This window comes from Lactuca virosa, chromosome 1 (genome assembly GCF_052849685.1).
Source record: "Lactuca virosa cultivar CGN04683 chromosome 1, Lactuca_virosa_CGN04683_v6, whole genome shotgun sequence".
NCBI classification, from domain to species: domain Eukaryota; kingdom Viridiplantae; phylum Streptophyta; class Magnoliopsida; order Asterales; family Asteraceae; genus Lactuca; species Lactuca virosa.
The window spans coordinates 187,432,588-187,454,910 of record NC_136426.1 but is presented as its reverse complement, the minus strand read 5'-3'; the positions used below and the strand labels follow the sequence as shown (position 1 = coordinate 187,454,910).

At 35.7% G+C, this 22,323-nt stretch overlaps 1 protein-coding gene across 4 annotated transcripts; it reads left to right on the top strand.

Moving 5' to 3' along the window:
• Window positions 1-8,066: 8,066 nt before the first annotated feature.
• On the top strand, window positions 8,067-20,848 carry LOC145163105 (myosin-6-like). 4 transcript variants are annotated; one of them, XM_079082003.1, is made up of 15 exons: window positions 8,067-9,117; window positions 9,692-9,862; window positions 10,231-10,344; window positions 10,429-10,629; window positions 10,728-10,847; window positions 11,056-11,126; window positions 11,209-11,305; window positions 13,130-13,186; window positions 13,474-13,539; window positions 16,341-16,421; window positions 16,515-16,585; window positions 17,211-17,423; window positions 18,044-18,105; window positions 19,708-20,102; window positions 20,410-20,848. In XM_079082003.1, exons 1-12 carry the CDS (start codon window positions 8,188-8,190, stop codon window positions 17,323-17,325), a joined length of 2,094 nt encoding a protein of 697 aa, XP_078938129.1. In that variant the 5' UTR covers window positions 8,067-8,187; the 3' UTR covers window positions 17,326-17,423; window positions 18,044-18,105; window positions 19,708-20,102; window positions 20,410-20,848. The 4 variants fall into 4 exon arrangements, with proteins under 4 accessions (XP_078938129.1, XP_078938123.1, XP_078938133.1 ...); XM_079081997.1 differs by having other exon boundaries at window positions 9,686-9,862; XM_079082007.1 differs by lacking the exons at window positions 18,044-18,105; window positions 19,708-20,102; window positions 20,410-20,848 and having other exon boundaries at window positions 9,686-9,862; window positions 16,341-16,389; window positions 17,211-17,357.
• The last annotated feature ends 1,475 nt before the right edge of the window (window positions 20,849-22,323 follow it).

Here is a 22,323-nt window from a genome sequence, read left to right as displayed (position 1 = left end):
GTGCCGTTCTTTCCTGGACAAGTTTGTAATCATGTTCATCGACGATATACTTGTCTATTCCAGAAGTGAAGAAGATCATCGACAGCACTTGAGATCGGTGCTGGAAACCTTAAGGACGGAGAAGCTGTACGCGAAATTCTCCAAGTGCGAATTCTGGATTCGAAAAGTAACTTTCTTAGGTCACGTGGTAAGCGAGGAAGGCATACACGTGGACCCCTCCAAAATCAAAGCGATAGAGAACTGGTCAGCACCGAAGACACCCACAGAAATCCGTCAATTCTTGGGTCTCGCTGGCTACTATCGCAGATTTATCCAGAATTTTTCCAAAATTGCCAAACCCTTAACCACTCTGACTCAGAAAGGCGTACCCTTTTGTTGGAGTGAGAAGCAAGACACTGCGTTCCAAACCTTGAAGCGGTCCCTATGCAGCGCACCTATCTTGTCTTTACCCGAAGGGACGGAAGACTTCGTTGTCTACTGTGATGCATCCAATCAAGGCCTAGGCTGTGTGCTTATGCAACGGGGAAAGGTCATTGCTTATGCCTCAAGACAGCTGAAAGCACACGAAGTCAACTACACAACGCACGACCTGGAATTGGGAGCAGTAGTCTTCACCCTGAAGATATGGAGACATTATCTCTACGGAACCAAGTGCACTGTCTTCACTGACCATAAAAGCCTGCAACATATTTTCGACCAGAAGGAACTAAACATGAGACAACGGCGATGGGTCGAGCTACTCAGCGATTACGAGTACGAAATCCGCTACCATCCCGGCAAGGCCAATGTGGTTGCAGATGCCCTCAGCCGGAAGGAATACTCAGGACGTAGAGTGAAGACACTGACCATGACTATCCATTCCCATTTATCCGCGCAAATCAAGGAGGCACAGCTGGAAGCCTTAAAACCAGAGAACATGCTGGGTGAAGCCTTAAGAGGAATGGAAAAGAACCTAGAAATCAAGGGAGACTGAGTCTATTATTTCATGGACCGGATCTGGACCCCAAAGTTCAGTGGTTATAGAGAGGTTGTAATGAACAAAACTCACAAGACTAGATACTCCATTCACCTAGGTTCGGACAAGATATAACTCGATCTCAAGAAACTGTATTGGTGGCCGAACATGAAAGCAGAGATCGCTACCTTCGTGGGCAAGTGCCTGACTTGCGCCAAGGTGAAGGTCGAATATCAGAAGCCCTCAGGTCTACTCCACCAGCCGAAGATACCGGAGTGGAAGTGGGAGAGAATTACTATGGATTTTATCACCAAATTACCCAAGTCTCCGAGTGGGCACGACGCCATCTGGGTAATTGTCGACCGTTTGACTAAATCCGCCCACTTCATGCCGATCAAGTAAAACTTCAAAATGGAGAGACTCACAAAAATCTACATCCGAGAGATAGTTCGACTGCATGGTGTGCCTGTGTCCATTATCTCCGATCGAGATCGCAGGTTCACTTCGAGGTTCTGGCAGTCATTGCAGAAAGCCCATGAAACTAAGCTAGATATGAGCACAGCGTACCATCCTCAGACAGATGGGCAGAGTGAGAGAACCATCCAAACCTTGGAAGACATGTTGAGAGCATGTGTCATTGACTTCGGAGAGTCGTGGGAAAACCATTTTCCCTTGGTCGAATTTTCCTATAACAACAGCTACCACACAAGCATCAAGGCTGTGCCTTTTGAAGCTCTCTATGGCCGCAAGTGCAGATCCCCTCAGTGCGGGGCTGAGGTGGGCGACACGCAGCTAGCCAAGGGGCAAGTCATTGACAATACTTTCACTGGTCCAGAAATCATCCGCGAAACCACCGAAAAGATCGTACAAATCCAAGAACGACTTATGGCCTCACGAGATAGACCAAAGAGCTACGCCGATAAACGACGAAAACCATTGGAGTTCCAGGTTGGAGACCGTGTCCTGCTAAAAGTCTCACCCTGGAAAGGCATGATACGCTTCGGAAAGCATGGAAAGCTAAATCCAAGATACATAGGACCATTCGAGATCCTCGCTGGGATCGGTCCCGTAGCCTACAAACTTCGTTTACCGCAAGAACTTAGCAACATTCATCCCGTCTTTCACGTTTCGAATCTTAAGAAATGTGTATCCGACAAAACCCTTACGATTCCTCTTGATGAGATTGAGATCAACAAGAATCTGAACTTCGTGGAAGAACCAGTCGAAATCATGGATAGAGAGATCAAACGAACAAAACAAAGTCGCATCCCGATAGTGAAGGTTCGCGGGAATGCCAAGCGGGGACCCGAATTCACTTGGGAGCGCGAAGATCAAATGAAATAGAAGTATCTGCATCTCTTTTCTATTCCATGATTTGTATTCTATGTTCAAATTTCGGGACGAAATTCCTTCTAACGGGGGGATGATGTGACAACCCGAAACTTTTATTCTGTATACTTGGTCAATCTTATCAATATTTAACTTGATTTCCGTTACCTTTTAACGCCGTTTAAGAGTTAGTTTAAGTGTTTTAAGCTTGAGTACAGCCGGGAATGAGATTAGAAATGAGTCAACGAGTCGTTTAGAGACAAACCGGGCCATACACCCTCTCGGGAGGAGTGTACGGCCGTACACCTGAGTGTGCGGCCGCACACCCACCCTCCAGCCGCACACTCACCCTTATATATATAAGGAGACCCCCTTCACTCATTCCTTTCATTTGGCTGCACTTTACTTTCTCTCTCTAAAAACTTCATCCAAGAACACTCTAAGGGCCTCAAGAACGTGAACTACTCCATCATTCAACTTGTTATAGTGGTAAGACACATTGATCTAAGCTTAAAGCTCATCATGTTCTTCGTGTTCTTCATTACTTGAAGGTGTACGGCCGCACACCTTCATAAGGTGGCCGTACACACGTCAAAAGCTCTTCAAGGTGAGAGTTTGGCCTTGAAACTTCCGAAAATCGACATTTTGGACATTATAGAAGAGTGTACGGCCGCACACTCCCATGTACGACCGCACACGTCCTCTGTACGGCCGCACACTCCTGTGTGCAACCGCACACTCCTGTGTGCAACCGCACACCCATGCTGACCGCACACCCTGGCCGCACACACACTCTTTTGGCCGTACACCTCCCTTGTTTGATCATATAGGGTCCCTACAAGCATTTCCAAGTCTTTCGGGTAGTTTCCCGTCATGTTTAGTCATGAAACACCCTAATTCTAACACACATATGTGTTATCACATGTTAATAGGATCCACTTGCGTACGAAACATCGGTTGACACTCAACATTCGTAATCGATCATACACCCAGATCCTACATCAAACGGTGAGTTCATACCCCTACACTTTTTCCGAGTTTTTCATGTTTTCAGGGGGGAATACAAGCAAAAGTACAAGGAAACTTGTGCTCAAGTTATTTCATTTTGCATAAAACAATTATATGTTCAGTATGCTTTTAACACAGAAAACAGTTTTACCAAACGATTAAGAAATCAACTCGTAGAAACAGTTTTCAAAACAAAAGCAAGGAACTTGTGAATCTTGTCATAAAATGTGATATTTTGCAAAGGATTCATACAAAACATAAATAGGATTTTCAGTATTATTACTTGTAAATTTGTTAGGCTAAGTTTTGAGACACGTCCTTGGTAACACTCCACCGGATACGAGAGTGTAGGACTAACCCTTGTAACCAGAATCTCTTGGAGGGAGAGCGTGACTATTGTGTATAGATCTATATGGGACTGACTATCCCGCACCTTCGCTGCTAGCTACAGCGGGAACATTAGGTTCAGGGGTGACAAAGTCATAAAAAGATACTGGCCCCGTTACGTGCCATATCCAGTCTAAGTACGGTTATGACACTCACAACCTAGGTAACAGAGATTTACGTTTGTAGTAATGAAACTAGTGAACTAACCTCAAAGTAATAACCGATATGATTACTAGAGGGTATTAGTAATACCCTTAGGATCTAGTTCACTACCTATTTTATTAGTTTTATTTATGTAATAAGGCTAATACATCTTACAGAGAGCAAACAGGGTTTTTCAAGGAAACTACATCTAACGATACAAGTATGGTAGATACTTGTACACCTCATACCAGAACAGAAAACCAACTATCAACTTTTAAGGAAAATATAGGATTTTCCTGGGATAACTCAACCTTACATAAGCAGGCTGTTAAACAAATAACGAATGGATAATCAAACATCTTTCATAAGAAAATATAGGATTTTCTTGGGAAACACTTTTCAAAGGATCAAAGAAACATTTCTTTCACCAGAACTAAATGCTTATGAACTCACCAGCTTTATGCTGATATTTTAAAACTGCTTGTATTCTCAGGGCAACAATAGACAGGTACTCTTGCCAACTTTTGAAGAAGACGGAGCATTTTGGAGTCACGTCTTTTAATTTTGTTATATATACTGTTATGTATAAACCATGTTTTTGAACAATGTAAATATTCATATTATAATGTAATGGTTGTGTTTACTTCGCTTACTATGATACAACTGTTGTGATACTACGCATGACGTCCTCCGCCCCGGAACGTTTCCGCCATCGGTTTCGGGGTGTGACAGATCAATACTCCTTAGTCTATCCTACATGACTATATATAGTCCCTAGGGAATCCCTCTACTAACATATAACCAAAACTAGTGGGCCGACATTGGTGCCTTCGACCCACAGGTACAGTGAGGCGAAACTCACCTCGATATGCGCATAGATAACCACTGTAGCAAAAAAGAACTCTACCAGCTTCAACTCATTCCAATCACCTACATGAAGACACTTGTGTCAATACCTGATCACAGGACATAGTCACTTGCAACAGTGACCACCTCACATGAAATGACGATTAGGGTTTCACATCAAATGACGATTAGGGTTAAGTAAGAACACTTAACCCATTAAGGACTTAATCACATAAGGGTATGACTGATTAAGGTTTGACTTATTCATTATCGAGTGATATAATAATCCAATCAACACCCCAGATATGCGCCCGTTCATTGCCCAAATAGAGCTCCTCGATTCTAGGGTTTTTCACATAAAATGATAACTAGGGTTAGTGTTCCACACTTAACCCCTTAAGGACTTAATCCATTAAGTCCAATATCGAATTAAGTTAATTGTAGGGGCATTATTAAGTATTATTTAAAGTTCAATTAACAACTTTAACGTGGGTCCCGACCAACTCCAAAAACTAGGGTTTCTTGACATTAGGGTTTTTTAAACCCTAATTAGGGTTTCCAACTCCTAAAGTTAGATGATTAGCTAATTAAATAGATATATATCTTAATAAATCAGGCACCACCCACTGCCACCTCGGGCAGTGGTGGTCGGCGGTGGTCCATGGCAGCAGGAGGCGACAACCACCATTTCAAGGGCGGGAGTTATGAATTTTAGGTAGAAACATCATCCACAGCCTCTCGGTTTACAAGTGATCTTAATCCAACACCCACACACGCACGCAACCACCCGAAGTGGCGGCTGATGGTGGTAGAACGGCGGCAGAAAGTGGCAGCCACCACCTCACGGCGGTGGTGGTGGGTTTTCTTCACTTCTGACTAAGAAATGCTTATACAACATCCACCATTAGAACACAAACTCAAACACCATATCATGCACACATAGCCACCCACACACGGTGGCTGGTGGTGGTAGAAAAAGCAGAAAGGGCGGCAGCCACCATGGTTGGCTGCCATGGTGGCTCTCTTCAACTTCCGGCCAGCCATAATACATACACAAGTCACGATTGCAGCAGTGACGCACACACACACACGTACGTGAAGCACGTGCACCCACTGAAACATGTACACAACTCAGCTTCCCTCGTGGCGGAAGGCGGTGATGGATGATGACTGGAGCAGCAGAAGGGTCGTTTGAGGGGTGGCGGGATGGCTAGCAGCGGCCTGAACGAAAGCGGAAGGGGGATGGATAACGTTTGTGGTAGAGAGGCGGTTGTGTCCGTCACCGCTCACAACAGCGACCACGACGTTCGTTGTTGGTCCTTGTCTTCAATAATAAAGGAAACAATGACGATGACACTCGACTTGGTGGTTCTTAGCTTCGACATCAGCGGTGCAGCGGCGGTCTCCGGTGGCTCATGGTGGCGACATAGTTGACGGCGATGGTTGGAGATGAGGGGGCGGATAAGGTAGCGGCTGGGGATGATGTAGTTTTAGGGCTTGGGGGTGCGACACTCTTAAAACGGGAGGGGTAAGGAACACGGGTTCAAGTCCCGTGTTTTTCGAAACTTGGATGCATTTGAACGAGATTGGTCCCTGCCTTAACAATTCCTTCTCAATTTAAATCCAATAATTAGTAAACAGCCCTTGCTTCAGAAAATCCTTTACATTTCAAGTCCTAATATTTCAATATAGACCCCAAATTCTGGAAATTATACCATTTAACTCCTTAAGGCTAACGCTGATAAATTATTACAAATTTAGGGCTAAAATAAAATAAAAACATAAAGTACATCTCGAGGTTTAGTATTCATTTATTTTATTTATTTATTTATTTTTAATGGAATGTTACAATTATGCCATCATTACAAATGACAGAACAATTTCTTGTACTTTAGCTCTTTGATCACCATCATCAAATTAAATATTTGTTGATAGAAAGTAATGAACCATTGTTAAGGAAGACCATCACACATTGTCTCAAGTTAGTCGTCGATGTTCCGCATCAAAACGACGACATGATCAATGGATCCATGTATCTATTACTTTTACACATTGATTCAATAATATGTTTTGATATATGGTTTATATATTTATGCTAACATGTTTGAGATGATTTTAAGTTATATGATCAATGTTGATGATTGCCATGGGTTTTAAAGTATTGTCGAACTCAAGTTGTCGCTAAATACGAACTAGTTTGAACCAATGCATGTTAGAAATTGGGTAGAGTTTATAGTGGAGATCTGGTTACCCCTTGGATCGTGTAAACACTTTCCGAACGGATATTTCTACCTATGCCCCGGTTAAAAGAAATTCATCCTAAGATAATCTAAGAGAAAACTTACGAATCTAGACATAGAAAACGTAAGCCAAATTGCTAGAAATTTTTTGTTTCGTATGAAGAAAAACGAGAGCTAAAAAGTGATCTCCTCTTTAAAAGGAGAGCTGTTTTAATATAGAAAATGATATGTAGGTTTTCGTCTTAGGGTTGGCTGTCATGGGTTCCTTTGGAAACAAGTCAAGGTAATCCGGAATTAATGAGGAAATCAATGGTTTCCAAAACTGACGATCATAGTCTGTTTTAGCATAACCACCCTCAAGAATTCGATTTTCCACTATGTACTCACTTGCAAAATCCGAAGACCCTTTGGGAACTGCCCCAAACCTCGTGGGGCCCGAGCCAAGGGCTCTGTCCCTTGGACCCCGCTAGGGGCGCTGCCCCTAGACCCCGCCAAAGAGGTGTTACCCATTTGGAAACCACAAACCCGTGGGCGCTACCCCCGGTTCCCCGACTTATCGTCGAATTGCCTTCTAATTCGATCTTATACATACGTACACTCCGCACATATCCACACATATATTATATTACAAATTATGAAGCTCTTAGCTCACATGTAAGACCAGTTACACAAAATGACAAAATGTTCTGCTTACATTAAAATCACCAACAATGCATGCGGGAGTCTTCACGAGGATTGCCAAGAATTAGAGTTTAAGTCTGTTTTGAACTATTTATTCTAAGATTCAATAACAGTTTGTTGTTTAAAACGTTAAAAAAATTCTGGTTTATATTTTTCACAAAATTAAATGGTGGAATAATATTTAGAAAAATCCAAATGAAATTGAAAACGTAAGAGGTGTGAACAAAAAAACATAATATCATAGCTAGCGTATAGAAACGACGTATTATAATACGCAAGTCTATTTGTCCGAATATTATATTGTCCATATCATCTAAACAATGTGCACAATTTTTAAGGTCTTTAAGAATTAAAATATAGCTGGCATGGGAAATATATTAATACCTTATGTTAATTGCTCCTAATATTCTGTATATCTTTTATAATATTTTTAATTTTAAAGGACTTGACCTTGGAATAAAGCCATGGCGAATTAGGTAGCGCCTCTAAGCAAACTCCATTCTGTATTATTGACAAACAGTGGTGTGCTTCTACCATAACCAGTCTTTTTTTCAGCGGCATACAATAACCAGGCTTCACCACCTATATCATAAGAAAATGTATTCTTCACGCCTAAACCTTGAAAATTATTCAATTCCTTTGGAGGAGATCAACCTTGCCACCGAGAACTTCAGTCAGCAAAAATGTATTGGAGGCGGTGGATTTGGTTACGTCTACAGAGGACAACTCTCAAACCGCTGGCAAAATCGCCTGGTTGCTATCAAACGCCTAGCTAGGGATAGCTACCAAGGGGAGCGCGAGTTCCGCAACGAGGTCGAGAAGATTTCGGGATTCCACCATGAAAACATCATCTCTTTTGTTGGTTATTGTGATGAAGAAAATGAGATGATTATAGTTAATGAGTATGCAACCAATGGAAGCCTTGACCATCATCTCCAAGATCAAAATAAGATGCGTTGCATAACATGGACACAACGTCTGAATATTTGCATAGGGGCAGCAACAGGTATTAATTACCTTCATTCGGGTCTTGGCGAGCATGACAGGGTAATACACAGAGACGTCAAGAGTGCCAACATTTTATTAGATCACAATTGGGATGTAAAAATTTGTGATTTTGGTTTATCAAAATCGGGTCCAAGAAATCAGCCAAATACCAAACTCTATACACAAGTAGCCGGAACCCAGTATTACTTAGATCCCACTTACGATGAAAGCGGCATTCTCAGTAAAGAATCAGACATATACTCTTTTGGTGTTGTGATGTTTGAAATGCTGGGAGGGATGCTGGTTTATCGTATAAGAAACATTGGAGATGATATGTCACAGTCTCTAATAAATTTAGTCCGACGTTACTATGAAAATGAAGCAGACATGTTAATCGATCATGATATTAAATATCAAATTGACAGAAGCTCTTTTGACACCTTTAAACAAATTGCTTATCAATGCCTTAGTTTTGATCCAATGGAACGGCCTGCAATGGTAGAAGTCATTGAAAAGCTTGAAGATGCATTGGATATTCAAGTAAGTATTTTTATTTAAATATATATATATATATATATATATATATATATATATATATATATATATATATATATATATATAGAGTAAATTATTGAAATGGTCCCTATGGTTTGGTCAAAATTACACGTTTTGTCCCTAACTTTTTTTTTTTTGCACTCGGATCGTGCCTGGTTTGATTTTGTTGTGTTTTTCGACCCTTACATACATAAAGTTAGGGATCAAACGTGTAATTTTGACCAAACCATAGGGACCATTTCAGTAATTTACTCAAGATAAAATTAGAATAATTTCGGGCCAATGTATTTGTTTCGAAATGAACAAATTAAAATCTTTTTTGGTTTATTTGATATGCCTTTGTATATCAAAATGTCTTTTTAAGAGGGTTGAGTTGCAAATGCTTTTATAGAGCACAGGCAACTTAAGGTGTTGAATGTCTTCCATGCCAACACAGTCTGATTTTACTTATGCATTATATAAATATTAGGTTGAATGAATTGTTGGAATTTCATTAACAGATAAGGGGAGTTTAAATACCAAATGGCTTATGAGTTTAAAATTTTAAATGTAGCTGCAGGGAGATTTTGCTGAACTTATTCAGTTTCTTATGAAAGACTTCAGATTCTGTCATGGCATACGTGTTGCAGCATTTACAATGTACAAATGCCTCCTCTATTGGAAATGTTTTGAACATGAAAGAACCACGGTTTTTGATCAAGTTATCCAGATATTTCGCTCAGCAACTGAGGTACTTCCTCCATTAATGATTAAAGAAAAAAAAAAGTTTTATTTACAAATCACGTTAATTCAAGGGCGCGTGATATTTAGCAACATTTATCAACATACAAGACTTAGTTCATCAGTGAATTCTTTTTCCTCCGCCAAAAGGATTTGAGAGAATTTCAGCAAAATGTTTATTTTTCCCTGTTGTTGTGGTTTTATTTTCCTTGGGTTACAGTTATAAAATTACAACTAAAATGAGATTTGTGTAACTAAATCATCCCTATTTTGTGTCATCCTATAAATTCATTTCCGTGATGCAACTTCAAATTATGCTGAAACAAAGAAAATATTTATCGGTTTCTTCCAATTTAATGACAGTTGTTTATAATGTAGGATGAAGAAAATAATGAGCAGATGGCATATTGGCTATCATTTGCATGTACTTTATTATTCTTAATTGAAAAAAGTCTTGAACGTGGAGATCCTACTCATGGAAGAATGACAACCGTATGGATTTTTTTGTTTTACTTTTGCTATTTTTCTTTCCTATTGATATATTAATGTTTTAAGACATGGTTTTCTACTTTTAAGGAATCTTCTTTTTCCGTATCTTCTTTTGATTTTGCTGACGCACATGCTGAGGCTACAGTTAAGTTAGTACAACAAGTTCAAGCCAAATACCCTGCTTTGCTTTTTCGTCAGTTACTAAAAGCACTTGTAGAGAAAACATACCGCATTATTCGTGACAATTTCAAGGAGGAGCTGAGATCAGTAGTAGACTTATGTATTAAGGTAGCTGAACTTTTGATTAATCCTCTTCTTAACACAATGTATACAAGCGATTTGAAAATTGCAATTCCTATTTTTAATATTGAAATTTGAAAATTCAGGCTCCACCAACATTTCTCATAACATCGGATGAATCCTTCCAGGAAGACTCTGAATTTAATCACTGGCAAGGCATTGTTGATCTTCTCAACATTCTTTGTAGCACGATAAAAGAACATTTTGTATGTGCATTATTGTTTTTCTCATTATAGACATATAACTGCTGGTGTATTTACGCATGCATTTCATTAGTTCTTAAAGATGGATACAGTGATTACAATTTTTAGTGGAATTATACTAACATTCCATAAAATTCTAAGTCTTGGTGGAAGTGGGTGACGATTCTTCAGAAATTTTTTTCCTAAATTTTCTCATATGGTTCTATTTCAGGTGCCTCCAACAATTGTTCAGATGCTATTTGCTCAAATTTTCTCATACATCAATGTGGAGCTCTTTAACAGGTGTATCCATTATTCCATTGGTTATTTTGTTTGTTTCCGGTGGTAAATATTCTTTAATTTGGTGATTATCTTCCTTCTATAGTCTTCTTATACGACAGGAGTCTTCTTCATTCAGAAGTGTGGAATATTTGAAAGCAGGGATAGGAAAGTTGGAGCAATGGTGTTGTGAGGCAACAGAGGTGATCATTTATCCCGATTCTTCTCGTCCTATGTATCTTTATCTTTGCCTTTCACATTTGTTCATTGAAAAACTGAAGTTGCTTGTGGTTCTACATAACTTATGAAAAATCAAAAAGAATAACGCGTGTTCCCGAATTTTTTCGTAAATTCATTAAAGGAAACAAAAAGAAAATTTTGACAAAAAGAAAGGGAGGTGAAGGAAAAATATTCATTATTCTGTATTCCCGAGTTAAAAGGAAAATTTTAAGTTTTTGTGTTCACGAGTTATGACCAAAAACAATATATAACTTAAACATTTCCTTCCCCTCACTTTCTTCTCAAATCCGTCCAATTTGGGAGGAAAATTTGGAAGAAAAATATGACTCCAAAATCCTTTCTCTCCCCTCACTTTCCTTCCATTAATGAAACTCAGGAACATGATTTTCCTTCGACATCCCTCACTTTCCCAACGTATCCTCCCATTTCTCTTCTTAAGTAGAACTCGGGTTATTACCAATAGGGTTTCACCTTGTGACAAAACTGGCAACTATTAAGGCCTTTGGCCCATGTGATAGGATCCTAGCTTTTGAGATAGAATCCCACAGAGAAGGTCCAGGGTTAAAACTTCGGCCCATCCAATATATATATATATATATATATATATATATATATATATATATATATATATATAACTTGAGACCATGTTAATTTTATTTAAAAATAATTTTAAAATGCAAAATAAAAGAAGATTTTCGAAAATTCTTTTTTTTTAATTATTATTTTCGGCATTTTATTTACCTAAAAATAAAAAACAAATAAATAAAATTTAAAAGAAAAATTACCATTTTTTTTTAAATACTTGATATATTCTAATATTCTATTAGAATATTTCAAAGATATTTCAAAAAAAAAATATTTTTCATTTTATTATTATTTATTATTTTATTTTTTTGGATAAAAAAATGATAAAAATAATATTTAAAAAATTTTCAAAAAATTTCAATTATTTTTTATTTTAAAAATGTTTTTTTATCTTTAAAATGAACGGCTATGAGTGTGGCTCTCCATTTCAGAAAATATAATGGTCTAAATGAACGTAGACATATTATATATATATATATATATATATATATATATATATATATATATATATATATATATATATATATATATATTAGGTTACTGGAGTATAACACTAATGATTTGACATAAAATTGGCAATAAAAGCCAAACCCAAAAACTTTGGTAAAAAATGATCCATAACACAATTTGATATCGTTAAAGCAAATAGCCCACCAAAATTACAAGTTCTATATGTGGATTAGATTCCATTTTAGCCCATCTCTCTCTCTCTATATATATATATATATATATATATATATATATATATATATATATATATATATATATATATATATATATATATATATATATATATATATATATATATATATATATATGAGTAAAGTGAATATACCTAACAACTTTATATAAACTTAGGTACCTAACTCCATAATACTAAATCGGTTTGTATTTATTTACATTGTAATTGCCTAAGGTTCTTAATCCTTCTATTGAACCATTCAATGATCATTCAACTCATCCATTCAACTTACTGCATGTCATCATCCATACTTTATTCAACTCTTATTCAATCCTAGTCATCACCCTATTCAAATTCTATACTACTTGCATTGTGGATGCTCTATGAACGTATAATCGCCAAAAGAAGACCATGTTTAAACTTAGTTTGTCATAATTAATTGTTCCATAAGTCTTTGGTAAGTAGATCACGTAATTCTTATTTGACTACACTATAATGTCATAAAATTCTTGTATAACAGTATGCAGAGCTAGTTTGGGATGAACTTAAGCATATTAGACAGGCTATTGAGTTTCTGGTACGTTTCTTCCGACTATGTTATACCCTTTTGTTTATCTCTCCATTAAATGACCTTCTTTATTTCATAAATACTAATAAATTTATTTATTACAATGGTTCAACCACCATGAAGGTTGCATAACCATGATGCTTGGTATGAAACCCTCCAAAATGGAGTTAACCCTGGATCGAATCCCACATGTTTCAAACTTGAAGTCGCATACCATTAAAAAAAATTAAAGTTATTGTATTTATTCATTGTTCCATGAGTCAACCTTAATTGTAGATTATTCACATCACTTTCAGGTTAGAAATGATAAGTGTGATGTTTCAAATGATGACATCATATACATCACCAATGGTTTATACCCTGTAAGTCTCTCTTTCTCACGCAAGCACACATATGATATGAGATTATAGTTTATAAGCTTACATGCAGTTCCTCGATCATAAAGTGTAACACACTTTCTTACAAAAGAAAAAAACAGTAGAAAATCAAATGCACAATAAACAAATAACTAAATGAAATGAAAGCTAAATCCATTTATAGACATCAACCATATTGAATCATTTAAATCCAAAATCTAATCAACAAAACATGCATATCCAAACTGATTATCCATGATCATAAACGCCCAGCTTGGACATCAAATAATTATTAATTAATAAACTGACTATTCATTGGTGTCACAAGAGTGTTAATAAATGACTTTAAATGGTTGAGAACCATGGAAGGTCGTTTCTAGTTTTTTCAAAGTTTAGATGTTTAAAGAACCACAAACAGTTCATTGTACCCCCTATTCGGTTAAGTCAACAAACGTGTTCTGCAAATTAAGTAATTCCAAAATTGAGTTCAAAGGACTAATATGGTGAATAATTAGAAGGCAACACCGAATGTGCAATTTGATATTATTAATCCTCTTTCTAGTTGTTTTGATGATGTTCTATTAATGAGGGGACAGAGTCAAGTTTTAGGAACAAATGCACTTGTTTTGAATGTGTTATATTATTTGAAGAGTTTTTATGGAAAAAAAAATAAACCATATAATAATCTATGAACTAACGTACGAAATTACATAAAATATGGTAATCTGAAAAGGATAAAAATATGTCTTCAAATAGCTTACGATGTTCGTTCCAAAATTATAAAACTCTATACTTGTATTTTAAATTTTAGATTTTTGTTTCATCAGTCTTCCTTATTGAACTTAAGTTCATCAGTGTCATTCAAGCCTATTTAAGATATATTTTTTTGTGTAAGGATCAAATCAACAATGCTCGAATCTTAAAAACCATACAATTATCATTGCGGATAATTTTTATGTTAGAAAACTATATATCATAGAATTCAACGAGGGTTACCATCCATCAAGGTGTAACATCCTCAAAATATTATGGATATAATATAATACAATACCAATACTAAATAATAAAACGTCAATATTATTCAGAAACTAAATGCACCGCAAATGTTAATGGCATATATATTACTAAAGTCTACTAAAACGTTAGTAATTTGAGTTGGGATCTGTTATCCCCGGTTTTGTTCATTATCACGATGGAATAGAGACGGGTCGAGTACATGCCTTTCAAAGGTTTTACGGTTTGTTTAGGGGAGTGTGAGATGTCATATCTTTTGTTTGTTGGTGACACAATGTTTTTGACTTAGAGGTCAATTGAAATTTCTTTCAATACTCTACTTAAGAAGTAGGCATCCACAATCCATTAAATGCCTATATAATAACGTCCACAACCCATTAAACACATATTTTATCCTAATCACCACATTATTATTCCTTCTATTGATCCATTTAATTTCTTTATTCAACTAAAATCCATGTCATCATAGTGACTACATTCAATTCTAATCATCACCTATTTGACTTCCTTTCTTCAAAGTATTTGAATGCAACTTTCTAAAAGTAAATTCATTCGAGTTAGTACCTTGGCTTGTCGTGTGCCGGCGTTTTGCAGGGTGGGTCCCTATTTTGTTAAAGGTTAGGAAAAACGTGTTGAATTATAGGGTGAAAACATTATTGATTGGAAGGCAATTTTACTCGTTTTAATTTTTTTATAGGGATTTGGAACGTAATATTCACTTTTAGCATACCTTATAATATTTTAATAATGTTGGAGATTTCATGCAATTTTTCTTATGCTCGGGTGAATATTCATGAGAAAACTATGATGTTGGTTAAATGTATCAAGGTTAATAAATCTAGGGAACATGGAGGATTTCGCTAATGTAGGTGCTGTTTGTTTTTTCTAAAAAAACCTCTTATGGTCTGCTATTGTTGCGCCGCGCAGCACTTGGTCCTTCGCAGTTGTTTGTTTTTCAGAAGACTTCTGACTTAAAAACTACTGTGCGTGTGCTGCGTGGCGCAGCACTAAACCAGCTGCTTCAAACCTCTTCACGTCTTACTTTAACTTACTGCAGCAGTCTGCAGACGTTAAAAAACAAACAGACTTTCTTTAAATGTTGCAGTCGTTTGTTCCACCTCTTCTGCTACAGAGGGTTGCAGAGGTGGTCCGCAGACTTCAGACATTTTTGCTTCGAAAAAACAAACAGCACCGTAGTGTTCATGCCTCTGCTTAGGCTCTTGTTTACAGATAGAGGTGCAAATTTTATCGGAACCAAGTTCCGTTGGGGTGTGTCGTAAAGTCTGTCCTTGATAACAATGGTCTTTTGGTGTTTGGTAATTGGTAGCTCTTATGTTGTTTAGCAAAGGAAAAACATTGTGTGATTCTAGCAATGGCTTGAGAAATATCTATGTGGACATTCATATTAAAAAGAACTATATTTTGAAATGGAGTTGGCACTTCTTTTATTTTGGGGAACGGGGCATATATATATATATATATATATATATATATATATATATATATATATATATATATATATATAGAGAGAGAGAGAGAGAGAGAGAGAGAGAGAGAGAGAGAGAGAGTTGAGTTGAGTTATAGTGAAAAACCACAAAACACTAGGAACTTGAGAACTTTTTTCTAGACAATATTTTTCAAAAACATTATACTAAAAGTCATCTTTTCCTATATCTAAGACATAGTGAGTTGGATTAGTGAACATCGTTCTTGGGTACTTAAATAAAAACAAGAATGGTGCAGTCGTGCTATCTTGCACTTTGGCTCTCTAACTTGATGATATTTAATTTCAGATTTTGAGCACCATACAGTTGTCTAACATATGCACTATATATTGGGATGGTAAGTATGACACTCATAGTGTACCCTCGGATGTAAGTTCCTCATGTGAAAGTTTATTTTATAAGAACTAACATTATCTCTATGCATTGGATTACCAATTACCCGCTTACCTTATATTTAAACAGGTTATTTCTAGTACTATACAGATGAGTGACGATAGCAACAACAATAACAATGCATTAAAAGAAACTTTTAGGTACAAACTTTTAATGTTCTCTCTTTTAGAATATTCATCTGAGTACAAATCTTAGAAGTTTTATGGCAAAAAAAAAACCCTTAATTATAAAAAATAATAATAATAAATTAAGCCGATAAGCGTTAGTTTTGCACCAACACTGCTCTAGTTTTGTGCATTTGGCCAGATGTGCCTAAATATGATCACATTAAGATGGTCTCTCATTCATTAATTAACTTAATTTAATGCTATGTGATGTATTCCATGTATATTGTAACCCGTGTAATGAAAAAATAAAATAACATAGATAATAATTGTAAATAAATAAGTGGAATAGAAGATTTTTTATAATTGATTATTTCACATAATTAATTACCAAACATTTTAATTTCAAATTTTTTAATAATCATTCTAAGTTTAACAGAATTAGAAGAAGATTTAAATTGAAATGTAAATAGAAAAAGACATGTTTCATGTTTAGAGAGTATATATAAGAAAAGAAATTAAAAATTATAAAAGAAAATAATAATAACAAGTGACAAGTTTATGATTCTTTTATTAAAAATTCATGTTTGGAATTTTCTTTAATTTTCATGTCGTATACTTCTTGAGCAAAATAATTAACAATCTGTGTTCTCAAATGCAGCCTGCCGCCATTTGTTTCTGACGTCTCTGCCTCATTGCAACTAAAAGACTTTGCAACCATTAAACTTGATGTAGAACTTGGAAACAATCCAGCCTTTCAATTTTTGTACAACTAATGATTGGCCAAAATTTGTTAAGCTTTGCCAAATTTAATCAATGCATATACCTGGAATAAGGAGAGTAGCAGTGGCAGAACTAGAAATTTTGATATGAGGTACAAACATTGACAATATATATTATATGTAATTATCTAATATCGGCCATTAAAAAACATGTTATAATCTCTTTAGTTGGAGGTACAATAACATAAAAAATGTTTATAAATAATATTTTTTATATATATAAAATAATTTTTTGGGGTACTGTAGTACCCCAACGCCCCATCTAACTCTGCCACTGGAGAAGGATATTGCATGAAAGCATTGGATGTTCCCCTTTAATTAAAGATTCATAATAGAATAAACATTAATTTTTCTTTTTCTTTTTCTGTTTTTTTAGAACAGCCGAAACTACATCAAATATTTAAAATGTAAACTGAAACTGGATAATAAGGACATGGGTGTTTTATAACCTTGGTTTTTTATCGTAACATTTATGGCCCTAGTGGGTGTTGCATTTAATTTACAAGGTAACATAATTGAAACAGTACTAATGAAATCGGTAAATTCAAAATTCAAAACATCCAAAAAATTTAATATAACACAATACGATTTGAACAACGATATCTTCTATTTTAAATGAGACTTCCAATTGATTATCTTCGTCATTGTCATGATATTGACGGTATATATACCCTTAACCTTTTTTATAAATAATTTTTACACATAATTTCAGTCACATACCTCCACAGAAAACCAAAGTAAGAAAATATCAAGCTTCCTATTTTTCGAATAAAGGTATGTCCTTCTTCCTTAAACAGTTTTAATCTGATACAATAGGATGTTTTTTTTCGTATCTACATGTTTTTATCATGAGTATCTTTCTTTTTTGACTCTTTGTAATCTGGATATCGCATTCTATATGCTTTCATTATATGTACTTGCATCAAATTGATAAAAATAATAGTAAATTAATAAGAATAATTACTGCTTTCATTCGATGCATTTGTGAGTTTCATTGTGCGATTGTTACTTTTCTTTCTTTAACATTGTTATGTGTCTCTTTGAAGTTCTTTGGTACATTATGTTGTATTACAAACAATAGCAATGTACTTTCAAACTACATTGCTATAAATGAATATACCAATTTCATTATGAGCTTAGACGTCTTAATCCAACAAAAAATATTGATTCACGGTTTTCCTAAAAATGAAAAACATCCAAAATAACAACATACTAAATTCAACTAATAGAAATTTTTTATTTACTTTGCTTTCTGTATCTATTTATGTGTTTGTTTGAATAAATCAAAAATTCTATCGGTACTAATTTTTATAGAATAACAAATATCACACTTGTTTAACAAAACTTTAACTACATTGATATCGCATTAAGAGCCAACACTTTGGACACTTGATAAAACTTTCCCAGAACTGGTTTTTCATTAATTTGTAGTCCTTCTTTGTATGTGCATCTCTCTATTTTCTGTTTTTTGTATTCAGCTGATTATGGCAACATACTTTAGATTGGTAGCTACCTACATACAAAAAATGAAATTAATTGAAAGTCGGATGATACTTTTGGTAAAAAAACTAATTTGATAACTTGGAGCATATATTTAAGCATTTATGTTTTCTATTTAATATATTCGGCTGACTATAGCAACATACTTCTATTTGGTTTTTAACATATTAGTTTACCATAGTAGTTTCTAATTATCTACCTAAAAAGGATCTTTTTATAAAACAATTTTCTTTTGTTCTACAGAAAATATGTTGCTATGAAACTATATATCTACAACTATAATCTTGCTTTCTTAATTTCTGTTTTATACTTATAGACTCAATGGTTGCCCAAAAGATCACTTTTCATATTAGAGATGGATAATATGAAAGATGATTATACACTAAATGTTTGTATAATCTTTTTGTTGAAATCAACATCGGATACAAGCCCAAATATCCCAAACTCAATGGAAATTATACTTATTGATGAGATGGAATATTTCACTTTTATAAGATTTATTTACATTGTTGTACTTTAATTTTGTGTATTACATTAAAATTTTGTTTACTAAATATACATTGTTTAAGTGAATAAGAACAAAAAAACCGAGTTAGCATGTTTCCAAAGGATTTCAAAAGAATGGAATTGAAATTTGTGGAACATTCTGTTATTTTCATATAATCCCCCACAATTTCCCTTAGTACTCCAATCAAAGACTTGTGTTTGAAGATGACTGTTGTTACTCTACTATTAGAGCTGGTCTGAGAGGAACAAATTGAGGTAATGTAGGAGGAGAATCGAAAGAGTTTGGGGATTGTTGGCCAAGTCTCTTCTTTTTATTATGATACTTTGGGATAATTTATCGACATGGTAGAGTTTGTGTTCTTTATTCAGGCAGGACCGGTCAGAATTTGATGGAGGAGGCTCACAAGTCAAAATTTTTGATTCATCACGGTGCGATAAAGATGTATAGAGACTTTAGACTCGAAAATTGGTGGCACTGCTTCAAGTGAGATGTGGCTTGTTGGGCCCGGGTACATCAGCTCGTTTAGAGTTGTCACTCGGGTGGGCAACGTTGCATAGCAATTGGATCCACCTATCGAGCTTAGTCATATCCACAACACTTTTTATGTTTCTCAACTGTAGAAGTGTTTAGCCAATGATTCTGCAGTAGTTCCATTGGACGACATTGTGATTGATGAGGGTTTGAATTATTTAGACTAGTTGATTGCTATCCTAGACTGGAACACAAAGATTTTTCACAACGAGTGTAACATCTGAATCTTGAGGTATATTTTAATTATTAAATTTGAATATTTGGAGTTGCCATGATGTGGCTGAGGCACCACCACAATGTGGCGAGGAAATTTTTAAACACGGGTTTCATTTAACCCGCCATAGCATGGTAGCCATGAGCCACGACGTGGCCTTCGTTTGTGATATAAACCCTAATTTTCCTTGTTTTTCAACCTATTTAAAGGAATAAGGATGATAGGGTTTGGTCATCCTTAGCCTCCATCACTCTTTTAAGCCCTAAAGAAACCCTAATTATTTTTTTGTTGGCGTTGTTAAAATTCATTTTGGTGCTTTTGGAAGGTTTTTGAAGGAAGAAGAAAGACGATGTGAACCAAGATCCAGCAAGCATGTTTCCATTTCTATCTCTAGCGCTATTTTGGACCTCTATAAGTGTCTAAGGCCCCATCTTGATGTTGTTAGGTTGCTAGATGTTGAGTTTTGTCCCATATTCTTCTTATTCTTTATTGTTAGGGTGGTAAGATTCCATAAAACTGCAACCTTATGAGTCTCTAGGACATTTTGAGTAGTTGACGGTTTGGATCTGAAGTATGGTTAGATTTTGAGTCATTCATGAGATTTTTGTTCATAAAGCTTATTTTGGCCTAATATGAGTTCAAGACATTCATTAGACATGCATGTATGTAAATCACCAATCTTTATGTTAGTTTTGGTGTTATAAACTCTTCTATAATTCATGGACTAAGAACTTTAGAGATTAAGTTCTTAATGGTTAAGCTCATGTCATGGTTTTCGTTCATTAGATCTAGGGTTTTAATTCTTGACCTCTTGAAGGGTCTTATGGGCTTATGTTAGAAACTTTATCCATCTATACCATTAGATGGACCAAGTCTGAGGTTTGAAGCTCTTAGGATTAGAGGAAAATGGCGTAAGCCATTAACTTGTTAAGAGCCCAACGCCCACGGCATGGCCTTAGGTTGCCACAAAGTCGCGTCTAGAAAATCCTTTTCTATTCTGTCGTTTGTAGGCCACAGAGTGGTCATGAATGGCCATGACGTGGTGGCCATCTAAAGTTAACTTTCTCCATTTACTTTGATCGTTGACTTTTCACTTGAGTTGACATTTGGTCAAACTCCTTGTTTGGAAGGAGGGCTAAAGGGTTTACCTTTTTGTGGATGTATATGTAGCGTATAACATCTATATTTTCAGCAGCGAGAGTAGTAGCGATTGACTATCGTCTAAGAGGTGAGTCTTCTCACTATGATGTAGGACACTAGGTGTCGTTATGTGCTTGTTGTATTTTTGAATCTTATTGATATGGCTTTATTCTATATGTATGTGGGTTGAAATAGACCTGAGGTTGAAACAGACCCCTTCGGTTGAAAAATACCGATTAAGTTAAAATAGACTCGAGGGTGAAATAGACCCATTCGGTTGAAAAACACCGATTGAGTTGAAATTGACTCGGGAGTGAAATAGACGATTATATCTTAGAGCTGATATGGATGTATGGTATGTGGTATTTTGGGGAACTCACTAAGCTTTGTGCTTATAGTTTCATGTTTATGTTTCAGGTACTTATATCACTGAAAGCAAGAGCTTGACATGATTGCATCGCATCCACCGGTGTTCCGCGTTTGTGACTTCTTTTTTACTCTGATAACTATGTGATTCATTTCAAACTTTGATTGGGGTTTTTGGAATAATGACTGGTTGTTTTGGTTAACTTAAAGAAAATTTTTTACATATTATATTTAGGACGATACAAGTTGGTATCAGAGCTTTGGTTTGGAGGAATTCGGGCACACTCTCATTTGTGTCTGGACTCAAATTCAGGAGGTGCGATGCATGCAATCAGCCAAGCTCAAGAAAGTATTTCTGAAAATACCCATACATGTGTTAGGCTTATTGATTTGGTGTGAGTATATAAGAACTGCATGGTAGATTAGGGATAAGGATCTGCTCGGGATTGCATGATAGAATGCTAAGAGAGATGCCTTTATATTCTTGTTGGTTGAGATTTTAGAACTGCATGCTAGTATGGATTTCAGATGATGGATAGAATGGCCTGATTAGGAGATGCACTTGTTTAGATTATTCGATTCATGAACGTTGCTTGCGATGTGATTTTAGAGACCATCAATAATATCAGCTAACTAATAAGTGAATACATTAAGTTATATATTGCAGGGATTAGATAATTTTAGATTGTTAGGTTTAACTCTATTGTGCAACTCTTGTTTCAGTCTAATTGTC